General features: G+C 34.0%; 1 protein-coding gene across 5 annotated transcripts in view; it reads left to right on the forward strand.

The window, feature by feature from the left end:
- nAChRalpha4 (nicotinic acetylcholine receptor alpha4) overlaps window positions 1-10,642 on the forward strand; it is a 315,893-nt gene extending 305,251 nt beyond the window's left edge. For 2 of the 5 annotated variants that reach the window (XM_077428337.1, XM_077428345.1), the window contains 3 exons: window positions 8,762-8,917; window positions 8,996-9,239; window positions 10,451-10,642. In XM_077428337.1, the coding sequence (XP_077284463.1) occupies window positions 8,762-8,917; window positions 8,996-9,239; window positions 10,451-10,642 (592 nt within the window). The remainder of the gene's footprint in view (window positions 1-8,761; window positions 8,918-8,995; window positions 9,240-10,450) is intronic. The other 3 variants (XM_077428362.1, XM_077428354.1, XM_077428370.1) reach the window with 3 other exon arrangements.
- The last annotated feature ends 2,244 nt before the right edge of the window (window positions 10,643-12,886 follow it).

Raw genomic sequence — 12,886 nt, forward strand, 5'->3', positions numbered from 1 at the left:
TTGTCTACCACATCCACAAAAAATGATAGAGTCATGTCCATCAGAGGCTCATTTAAAGAGCAGTATGTTATTGTTTCACGCGAAAAAAAGTGCCGTAGAGGCTTCAAAATTCATTTGCGACATATACGGCGATATACTGGATGTAAGGAAGTGCCAACGTTGGTTTTAGAAATTTCAATCGGGCAATCTCAGCTTGGATGACGAGCCTCGAAGTGGACGGTCAAGATCACTGTCAAGCGTCGTCCGAGGGTCGATGAATTGGTATATATCACCTTCAAGTTAGTATAAACAATTCTATAGAATTTCAACGAGACCGCTCCAATCCCGCACGATCCCGCAAGATCCGGCGTATCATACCGGGTATGAGCGTATTTTTTTTATGTGTTTAAAACTATCTAAAAAAATATATCCCGCGTACAGCATACCGCTCCGTCGCTGTGTGATCGCGCCCTTAAGCATCTCTAAAGGCGGATATCGAAGCAAATCCAATTTTGACTCTTGATGAATTATCGCAAATCCAATGAATTATAAATAATTAAAATCTTGATGAATTATAAATAATTAAAAAATTAGGATTGAATTTTACTATGAAAAACGACATTTATTCCGGGACGACCTAATATATAATATTTTATTTTATTTTACATAGATAAAGGAAGGCTCGTCAGGAAGACCCCAATGCGCCTTTCTGGATAACTAATTACAAACAATGCAGCATTTTATCTATATATATAAAAATGAATGTCTGTGTGTGTGTGTGTGTGTGTGTGTGTCTCGAATAGGCCACCGAAGCGATTCCGATGGAACTTTCAGGATTTGTTGTATGCATGTCCGGAAAGATTACTGTGAAAAAAAACGGGATAAAACGGGAAATGAAAAGGGAAAAACGGGAATGAGTGTCATTCGCTATAATTTCAAATGTTTTCGTGTCACGACCAGAGTGTTCGCTGCCTGCGTTGTTCCGAAAAATGGGAACGGGAACGGGAACGGGATCGGGAACGGGAACGAGAACGGGAAAGGGAACGAGAACAAAAACGGAACGGGAATTGCATGCGTTATTGTGGCATTGCAACGCATGCAGAAACTTTCAGTATTTGTTGTATGCATGTTCGGGAAGATTACTGTGAAAAAAAATCACCCAAAAACGGGAACGGAAACGGGAAAAATGGGAGTAAGTGTAATTGCAACGCAATAATTTCAAATTTTTTCATGTCGTGACCTGCGTTGTTAGGTAAAATAAACAAACAATTGAATTATTTCAAATATATTCGCTGTCTGCGTTTTTCCGACAAATGGGAACGGGAACATTAATTGCATGCGCTATTGTGGCATTACAACGCATGCCAGGTTCAGCTAGTTATTACATAAATCACTGTATTTCCAGAAGCTGAAGAACATGAAATAACAATTAATTCATTAATTAATTAAATAATTAATCCATTGAGACATCTATGGATTTTAGATTTGTACATATTTTTTACAAATTGTACATACAATAAATACAGAAGATTTGTGACAACAGGAAAGATAAGGAAGTTTTTTTGCCAATTTTGAGGAACCGTTTCAACAATGATCAGATAAAATTGGCAAACTCTGATAAGAAACGATCGATTTGGAGTCACAAATACCCCCAAATCTAACCAGCAGTATAGCGGATCGAACCCACTGATCACTTGGTGCTAAACATTGAGACAACTCGCACCCTCGAATGCTGAGTTAAGAGCCTTGTCCATACAAACTTATTAGACTTCTCTCTTCCTCAATAATGGCACTAGAGAAATTATTTTTTAATATGTTATTTACATATATCCACCATAGGCATGTTTCTATTATCTCTGATAAGAAACGATCGATTTGGAGTCACAAATACCTCCAAATCTAACCAGCAGTATAGCGGATCGAACCCACTGATCACTTGGTGCTAAACATTGAGCCGTGCGTGCTACCAAAATGTTATACAAATTCCAATGCACTCAAAGAAGTATGCTGTATGCTTGTCAAAACGGGATGAGACAGGAAACGGAATACGTGGGTTAAAAGTAGGACAGAGGTGAGGTAAAGAGATTGAAATGGCAATAGGCGCGTCACGTAGCTAGAAGAATGGACGATAGATGGACGAAAAAGGGCTCGAAAGTTAACTGAGATAATGTAAAAGGGTGCAAGGAAGAGCCACAGCGAAGATGGTTGGATAAAATCTGAAAAATGCGTGGTTAAGGTGAAATTACACAGGTGCATGTGGCACGTGTGTTTTTTTTTTAGATAGTTTTAAACGTATAGAAAAAATCTAACGTTCATGGCAGGGATGCATGGCACGTTCTGGGACGCTTGGCCTAAAATTGACACTCTCAACTTATTTCCTTGAAATTGTATGGTAGTATTTATCCTTATTTGACAGTGATCTATACCAAAACGACTCTTTGACCATTTTCGGTAAAATTGTATCCTTGCTTGACAGTGACCGATAACGGTGTTTGAATAAATGTAGGAGAACTTGTCGAAATAAAAATGACATTAAGGATTTCAATTCATTATCATTTTCAACTTAAACCAGTCTGCAGCGGCGGTTTATCATACATGAAAATAAACGCGCGCTTGGGGACCCTGAATTTTGGGGGCCCTGAAATGGGCCTTTTCTGCCAAAATTTACAACTTACAAATTATTATTATTGTCAACAATACGTTCGTAAGCAAAGAAAAAATTAAATTAATACCTATTTTATATGGTATTTTAAAATAGTACTTATTTTATTCCAAAAACTGTTATTGTTTCAAGTACATAATATGTATAGTAAATAAATAAAAAAAATATGGTATATATATATATATATATATATATATATATATATATATATATATATATGAAAAGCATGGTAAAAAATGATGATAATTTATTTTTTCTAAAGGGAGGGCCTCAAATTTCAAATGCTGTTGGGGTCCCCCATTTACTTGATCCACCACTGCCTGTCGGGCTTATTCAAACACATTTTCCATCACTTTTATTTGGATTTCATTCCTTGTTAGTCTCTTCTCTAATGTCAACAACGACAAAAAGACAAAGATAGAAGCGCTACGTCTCAGATTTGCATACATCAGGTGAATCACTGTCATCGCAAACGTGAATCCTTCACGTTAATTAGTAATTCAATATTAACATATACAAAAATAAATGCGAAATCGTAGTTGGAATCGTTCGCTTTTTTAAGAGCTTTTATTATTTTCCCATCTTATTTTATTCAAATTTTTCAATTAAAATATACTGTACTAAATAACGATTTTTTTGATGACAAAAAAAAATTAATTGATTTTAAAATAATATAATAAATTTTTTTTCATATAGTCAAAATCTTAAAACAAAATTCAATGTCGTTTTGTTAAATGATTAGTATTGAAAGCTTTTCGGTACACTGTGAACAATTCAATCGATAGATAGATGTGATATACAAATAGATTCCAAAATATGTATATGAACATACATACATAGTAATACAATGACTGGAAATCAATTTGTCCGAACTATGATATATATGAAATTATGTATGTATGTATATACGTAATCGGTCTTTCCATGATTGGCACCTAATTTTCCTTGAAAATATAAATGAAAACTAGCACTTTTATTGCTCGAGTGCAAAGTTCGAATCACAAAGAGCAATTAATCTTCTTCAGACAGACAATGCGCAAACAGGCAACAGCACATTCGTTTTAAAGGGTTAAAACACACACTAGAACGCAGACCCATATTATACTCGTAGTTTCGCCCAAAAGGTTGACCAATAGTTGACCGTGTGGAAATAAAAATAAAAATTTACTTTATCAAGTACGACTAGTGTTGTACCGGATGAAATTCATCGCATGGGTTTTGGCATATTACGTTATTAAATAAAAATAAAAATAAAATGTGTCGATCCTGTGTTCGATCCGCACGCGGTCGAATTTTTTTCAAATACCTATTAAATAAATCTAATTTAATATTTATATTTAATTGTTTAATATGAAAAAAGCTGGTAAAAACTACCTACCTAACTACATATAAACAATAGAAAAAATAATTAATTAATTAAATAAATTTTCAATAGATGGCGCTAAATGCTCAGAGACATTTCTCAAGCAAGCAGCATAGCTCGGTCGTTAATCTTCTTCCTAAAACCGAGAGGCGCCGGGTTCAATCCCATGAGCTGACCTCGATTGAAAAGAATTTTTCTGAGTATATCTGTAGTGCTGCTGGTCAGACCTGGATATTTATGACTCCAGGTTGATCGTTTCCTATCAGAATTTGCCGATTTCTTTGATTTCATTGTTGAAACGGTTCCCGATAAAAAATTGACTAAAAACCTTCCTACCTACTATGTCACCACTATTTGAGTATGATTAATGTACAATAAAATGTATGCACAATTCATAGATGTCTCGTTATTTGCGAGTTTTTGGGTTTGGTGCAAATGATCGAAAAGCGCCAGACAGATTGAACCACAGATTAACTGGATGGCTGATTGAAACGCAATTCTCGACATCACGAATGAAAAATTGCACATCAGATGACGAGTAACCTTTCGATGTGCACAGATGCAATTATTACAATGGTAATTATTAAAATTGAGTTGGATCTTTCTGGCGAGTTTTTAATAATTTAATAAGGCAAAATTCGGAACTAAAGCATCAGAAGCACAGAACGTATACAGGGTAGGTATGTCGGGACTTCGGGAAGTGCGAGCAGTGCGCACGCATAAGGTACACGTGTCGTTAATCTGTGGTTCAGTCTGTCTGGCGCTTTTCGATCGTTTGCACCGCATCGATGATGAATAGGTGTGATCTTCACTTTTGATAAATTCCTTTTTCTTTTGTGTTATGTTACATTATGAAGTCCTTTAGGTCGCCATTGAAACAAGTCAATTATACGAAGCTATAGTGCTTTCGTAAATGAAATTGAATATAAATTAAATCAATGAATCTAAATGCTCACAATTCTGAAGGTGTCTTTCAATCGAGAGAGTTCTCTCATGTTATATTTTATACATGGATGTATTTGATTTATTAATGCCGTCTGCAAGGTGAATGGAATTCATTTCCGTCGCCGACGAAATTGAAATTGAAACACAGGTAAATGAAAGGATTTGGACGGCACACGTGTTGAAATAATTCATATTGTTTTCTTCCGAGTGAAATTCGTTGAAATGCCAGGAAATTTCAGGCGTTTCAGGTTGGTATGTTGTTGCGGCGGGCGCTGATAACACCTTTCTTTCCACCCCCACATTATTCGCTTATCTGTACGTCAATCAAAAGAGACAGGCCGAATCTTACGCCTTCGTATTCCAATATCAATGCCTGTACGTCTGCCTGACTCTATACCTAGACTGAAAAAGAACGTGGAAAAAATTCCATTTCTACCAATGATATCATTTGTACGACCCAATTCAACCGAATCGAATATAATTTAATGTTTATACAGATGCTTACTCACTTCAAATACAGAATACAGATGCTTACTCACTTCAAAATTCACTTTTCACCTTTCACAACCACATCAAGACAGTCGCTGACGTTTCCTTTCGTCGACTTGGATTTGTCTTGAGATATGCTAGATTATTCTCCAACCCCATGTCTTCTCGCTTGCTTTTCAACTCGCTTGTTAGAAGTAAGCTAGAGTATAATGTGATTGTGTGGAATCCGCATGAAGCAAACTACTCTCTTATTATCGAAAAAGTGCAAAAAGCATTTCTTCGTTTTCTATATAAGAAAGAGTTTGGATATTACCCATATCTCTATCCTACTCCTTTCCTTTTCGGCATGCTTGGGTATAATTCCCTTGAACTTCGGAGAAACTTCTCGTTAATTCGTTTCGTTCTCCAGCTACTGCGTGGTAATAAGTCATGCCCGTTGTTGCTGGAACAATTGGGACTTTATGTACCTAATAATTATGTGCGTGGTAGATATCATAATTTGATGAATATTAAATTAATGAGCTTGATAATAGCATTTGTTTTGAAAACTTAAGATAAAGTTATAACCTAATTTTATTAATTTTACTAAAAATTATGCAATTAAAATTATAAAATCCACCAATTATATCCACATAATTAATCTAATTTTATATTCAAATATTCTTCAAATATCAATATTTAATGGTTGTACCTTCTGCTCGCACAGTTCTTTTTCGAATGGCTCCTATACCTAGAGCTATTCGACTTATCAATGAAATCATTGCTGCCGTCCCTGAATGCGATATTTTCCACCTCGGTGAGCGTAGATTATCGGATATTATTTTAACATATCTATCTGGTAACCTGCACTCATCATTACTTTCTTAATTTGAATGTGATGTATGAGTGGAATCTAATCTACTCTCTTCCATTTGGGCCTCGCTGTGATTTTATTTTTTTATTCATATTTTGTTTTATTTGTTTTACTTTTTCTTTCTCCTTTGTACATTTTTATGTACTATTTTAATTGTATTGTTATTTTCCTTTTGTTATTTTTTTATTATTTTATTTTACCATGTATTCTGCTTTTTAATTTTTCTGTTTTTTACTTATTTTACTTGTATTTATATCTTTGTTAAATGTAGGCCACTGTGGCGCATTAGGTTCTTCCTGTAAAGCCACAATGGTACACAACTATTAATAAACTATTAAAATAATCAAAAGTCTATGCACGTTTACATATTCATATGTATTTGCAACTTGTTCTCTTTGAAGTTTTGCGGGGAATTTGCTTTGAAGTCTTTTGTTGGATGAAAATGTATCTAAACAGAAATTCTTCTTCGGTTCAAATACCAAATATAACATTTTTATGTAAGCAATTGGATCTCAATCTCCCATCATTATACTGCAAATGACTATGCTTTGAAAATATGTACATACATAATATGTTTATAATATCCAAACATGCATGATTAGATTTTACAAATAGACCAAACTATATAAGCATGGCTCGGTGTTTGGGCTTTTGCCTAGCATCAAAAGGTCACCGAGTTCGATCATGTGAGTTGACCTCAAATGAAAAGGATTTATTCTGAGTATAATCTTTAATGTTGCTGATCAGGCTTGGATATTTGTGACTCCAAGTCGATCGTTTCCTATGACAATTTTCCAATGTATATGATTTCATTGTTGAAGCGGTTCCTCCATTAAAATTGACTAAAAATCATCCTACCTACTATGTTACCACTATTTGAGTATGATTTATGTGCAAGTTTAAATTCATAGATGTCTCGTTAATTTGCAGTTTTCAGTGTCTCGTAATTCAGCAACATATGTAATAAAAATGCTGCATTTATTGTAATTGGCCAGGAAGGTGCATTGGGATCTACCTGTTAGGCCTTCCTGGTATATACATACATATACATACATACATACATTTGGGGGGTTTTGTGACTCCAAAGCGATCGTTTCTCTATCAGAGTTTGCCAATTTTATCCGATCATTGCTGAAACGGTTCCTGAAAAATTGGTATTAGATCATTACCTGTTGTCACAAAAAAAATCTGTCTGTGTATAATTTGTAATAATTATGCACAGTAATCTGAAATCTATAGATATCTCTATAGACATCTCTTAATTTCGTATTTATTATATGTATAAAAAATTGTACACAAAATCTAAAAAAATAATCCATAGATGTCTCTATAATTATTATTTCTGATCAATTGTTATATAATTAATTGTTATATGCTGTGTATTCTGATTGTATATGTATTCTGTATTTCGTTATCGTACACCCGTCGCATTGGAGCGATCTGTAATGACGAGTGTATATTGATTGTAACAATAAAATAAAATAAAAATATGTATGTAAATAAATAAATAAATAAAAATAGATAAGACGTTACAATTGGTGGACAGTAATTTAGATTTAATAATTAAAAAGAACCTTGTATCATTACTGAGAGTCGTTTGGGTATTTGATAGTGCTCCTGTCCAATACAAACTAGTAGCATTCTACTATTAAATATGTACATATATACCAGTGGCGGCTCGTCCTAATGGGCTGCCGGGTTGCAGCCCCTCCTATAAAATTCTAAAAGATATGTTTAATAATACATTTAATATTTTATTTATTAATGATATTTTTTTATTAGTTGGATGGACGAACTATTGGGGCCTTCGATAGACTTAATATTACTTACAATATCACCCATATCCAAAAGGGTGATATTTTAAGTAATTTTGACCGTTTCGAAGACCCCACTAACTTGTATGGTGACAGATGAATTAAAATGTTGCTGTATTGGCTGTAAAGTTTTACAGCGCCGCCCAGAACGCCACGCAGCCCGGAGTTTCGGAACGAGAAAGAGAAAGAGCTATTTGCAACTGCAAATAGCTCTTTCTCTTTCACTCACTCTGCCGTTTTGGGCTGGATAGTCGGCAGCCTTCGCCTGTTAAACAACATTCATCTGTCAGTTTGTGTAAGATTTCGCGCGCTTGATCTTACATTTGATTAGTTGAATCGCACGATCACAGCTTTATTCGTTTTCGTTACTCTTAATTGGTTGTGTACGAGCCCTCATCTAGTTTTTTAGTTATTTTTAAAACTGCTAGTTTTTTTTTCAATAATACTTAAATCCACATGTAAGTGGTCGTACGCCAAAAATTGTGCTTATTTTGTCCTGCTATGACATGATAGAACAATTATGGTGACATTTTTTAGACATCTTTTCAGTGCAGCCCCGCCACTAAAAATTATTACGAGCCGCCACTGATACATACATATGTAAATGTGAAAATAATATTGAAATTCGTATTTACTCTTAATTATTTTATTTGCAGATACTCATCTGGACGTGTAATGTTAAGATCGGTTAGAGGAAACGAAATACAGCCTAGCTTTTATCCATACCAATCGACTGCTCAGGATGAAGATGACATCTTCAGTCCGAGAATGCCAAGCAGAACGCCTTCCAAAGACGACCTCACACAGTTCAGGTTGAATTCATATTGATTTTTTTCCAACACGATACAGATTTCAGGAAGTCTTTGTCACATTGGTTTATTACTTTACAGTAATTTGGGCGACGGAGGCCCGTTCGGAGGCAGTTGTCAGATCCATGGACCACCACCTGTGATCGGACCACCTGAATGTGAAGCCAACATAGACGATGGTGTCGATGGCGAGGATGGCACTTCAAGTCCGGTGTTGCGACCTCCGGCCTTCCCTCACACTCACTGTCCACCTGTCGTTCATCGAACTTGCTTCTGCGTTCGTTTCATTGCTGAGCACACTAAAATGCTGGAAGACTCGACAAAAGTAATCTTAAATCATGACTATTTTCAAAACTTATCAATAATAATGCTTAGAAATTTAACGTCTGTTTATACTGAGTCGGCACGAACCGACTTCAGCAGGTATCCGGCCGTACGAAAAGTATTCTTTGGTACATTTTGTATGGGTATATTCATACCAACCGTCACGTTTACGCCACGGCAGGCTTACAGCAGTACCCGACATTTTCTGTTCATACCTTACAGCAACATCCGTCAACGTATCGTATCCGTCTTTTTGGCCATCGTGGAGATATACACGCGAGTTACGTGCCATGAGTCTGCCGCTTTGCTGTTTTGGACCAATTATCGATAGTGACAGTTGACAACTGTTCAATCTTTCGACATGGTTTTGGCGCAAATATAAAAAAAAAATTGTCCATCATCCACAAGCTACTTATACAGTGTCCAAAACTCTCCTTCGGTTTTTAAATTTTTTAACATGGGATGCACATCAAAACGCCTCCGTGCTTTTTTATTGCCTTCTTGAGCTTCTTCTTCCAACAACATCGCGATTATACATAATTTTTCGTTCGATAAACGCCGAAACATTTTTTCTGACTTTTATTCTGACGCGTAGCTGCGAATGCACGTGTATGCATTCATATTGTAAGTACTCGACAATACGACGTAAGCAATATTGCGCCGTATCGTCATGGCCTGTAATGTATAAGTAAGCCGATTTTGCCTTGCACTCGGCCAAAGTGCTGTAACCGTGACGTGATCGGTAGATATGAATAGAAATGTAATAAAATTACATATTTGAAACGGAGTCGTGCAGTGCTGAAGCCGTGCAGTGCTGTTAAGTATGAACAGACCTTAATTGCCAATTTTATAAAGAAAATCTCAATTCTTCATTTGAATTGTAAGATTTTATTATTTTTATAAGCTATTTTTATTATACATACTTATATTCGATTAAAAGTGTTCTCAAAGAATTAGAATAAAAGTTTTAAATATAAAATAATGCATTTTTTCTACAATACGAATACAAAAACTCGCTTTTCATTGGTCCGGTACAATATTTAAATTTTCTTTGTGTATTTTATTCATTGAAAATATAATATACCTAATATGTACATCAATTTATCATCATTTGATTGAAATTTTTGTAAAATTATAAAAGAAAAATTAAGTTTCACTCACAAAAGGTGACATTTTTTATTGAAATTGTTCTTAAAAATATGAATGTTTCAGGTAAAAGAAGACTGGAAGTATGTGGCTATGGTGTTGGATAGATTGTTCTTATGGATTTTCACTCTGGCCGTGCTAGCCGGCACGGCTGGTATCATACTACAAGCTCCGACGCTGTATGATGACCGCGTGCCCATCGATAAGAAGTTCGAGGAGTTCGCCACGACGACGGTAGTTCGATGTCCACCACAATAGCGGTACCTTTCTAAGAACAGATACAAACGTGCAGTGAAATTTGGTAAACAGTGCCATAGGAAAGATAACGTAATATATATTGCAATTACATACCTGACAAGGAACTATCGGCGAATCATTACAAATTCACTATTCATATGCAGCATTGGTTCGTAATGAATTATGATTTATATAATACAATATGATATTAATAATCGGTATAATTGTTAAGCGACGTTGTGTCGTCGTCGTCGTCATTGTCATTGTCGGACAGAGTTGTCATTTCTGAAGTATTTTGTATTCATATTCATATATAATGTCAAAAATACATATTTAGCCTATTTATAAAATGATAGTTTATATACATTTATTATACAATAAAATTCTAATGTGTAGTTATGTATTGGGAGGTTTAAGCACTCACATTTAATCATAATACTAGTATGCGTGTGTACTGTTTCTTCTCTTGTTGATTTTAACATAATATTTAAATTAGTGTGCCAAATGTGACATTTTTGGATACTTTTTCGGTTTGGTGGAGATTGGTCAATTTAATTATTTTTTATTATAATGTTCTTTGCCAAACATAGTCCTTTAATTTACATATACATACACCTAATTGATTTAAATTGATGAAAAATGCCTAATGATAAATAAATAAATAAATGTCAATTAAATTTTTTTCTTGTTTTCTTATTGATAGCATTTATTATAAATTAAATAAAATATTAAAAAAAAGTAATCAATGTTAGGAAAATTGTATAACTAAATCTATTGTATGTATATTATATAAGGGAAACTTGACTAATGTATCGAAATAATATAATAGAATAGTAATTATTGTACACAAGAGTGTTTCCAAAGGCCTAATCTCCGATTTGATAGACGCCATTGCGCTAGTAATATGCTCTTCTGTACCCTCTCCCGTCCAAAATTTAAACTCTATCCATATAAGTTTGGAAAACAAACGTTTCATTAATGCATAAGATTGAAAATATTGCAACATTAGCCGAGTTTCCCATATTTGATTTGAAATAATAAAATGTTTACATCGTATAGATAAAAACTTTCATTGTTTTTTTCATAATTATCTATTTAATTGATCCATATAAATACATACATATGTATATTTCGTTTTTGAGCTTTAAAGGTCTGACCGCACTATACGGCCGTCGACTGCTGCAGCACGACACAACACGGCAAGGTTGATACAAAAGGCAACTCTGTCGCGTGACGCGTAGTGCGTTATATCTCATACAATTTCATACAAACAATATTTGGCCGCACGCTGCCGTTCGTGTCGCAGACGCATAGTGCGGTTAGACCTTAATAGATGTATTAGAAAATATTTCTCAATGAAAGGTTCTTCATTAATACATAGAGTTTTATTCATGTTTCGTTTGAATTGAAATATAATAGAAATAGAGGGTCTGTGACACACACACACATATATATGTATAAATAAATACAAATATGTAGACTTTTTAAACGAAATAATTATTCATGTATTACTATTATAAATTGATGCAGTATGCCATGGAAAACCAACGACTTATGTGAATAGCTTGTATGTAAAATAGCGTGAACCCACAATTTATAGATTGTTTAAAACCTCCTCGTTATTTTTATGTAAATATATAAACTTTTTTACCTATTCAAATAAAAGTAAAGTACATACATATACCTAGATGCAAAATGAATTGTGGGTAAATATAAATATTAAAATTCACCACTTTAATTGGATAAATAGTGTTTCACACCCCTCACATACACGATTTTTTACCGATAGAATATATAAAAAATGCTAAGCTTTATAGTCATAAACTTACATAATAATACTAATAGTAACATAAGCTTAAATCAAATTTGAATGTATAAATAAAAAAATGCATGAGAATTGAATAATTTCTAACAGATTTCAATACATAGCTGAAACGTGTTTTATGTATTTCATCGTCTTAGAAAAACATATTTAGTAGGGATGTACCTAGTTCCTATATTGAACATTGCGGACTACATATAATATAATTATTGTAGACTTCAACTTCATATATTATTATATATCGCTCATTACATAGAAATAATATATTAATATCAATTTATGTATGATAATTATTAAACTAGATGAAACGTTAATAGACCAAATATTTAGCTCGTGTAAGCAAATCATATAAGAGAGAAATATTTAATTTATTAGGATGCCTCACGAAATATTATATATATTATAATGTATTGAAACCGTGTAAGTTTTTAAAATTTGATGTT

This window comes from Arctopsyche grandis, chromosome 1, assembly GCF_051622035.1.
Source record: "Arctopsyche grandis isolate Sample6627 chromosome 1, ASM5162203v2, whole genome shotgun sequence".
Lineage (NCBI taxonomy): Eukaryota > Metazoa > Arthropoda > Insecta > Trichoptera > Hydropsychidae > Arctopsyche > Arctopsyche grandis.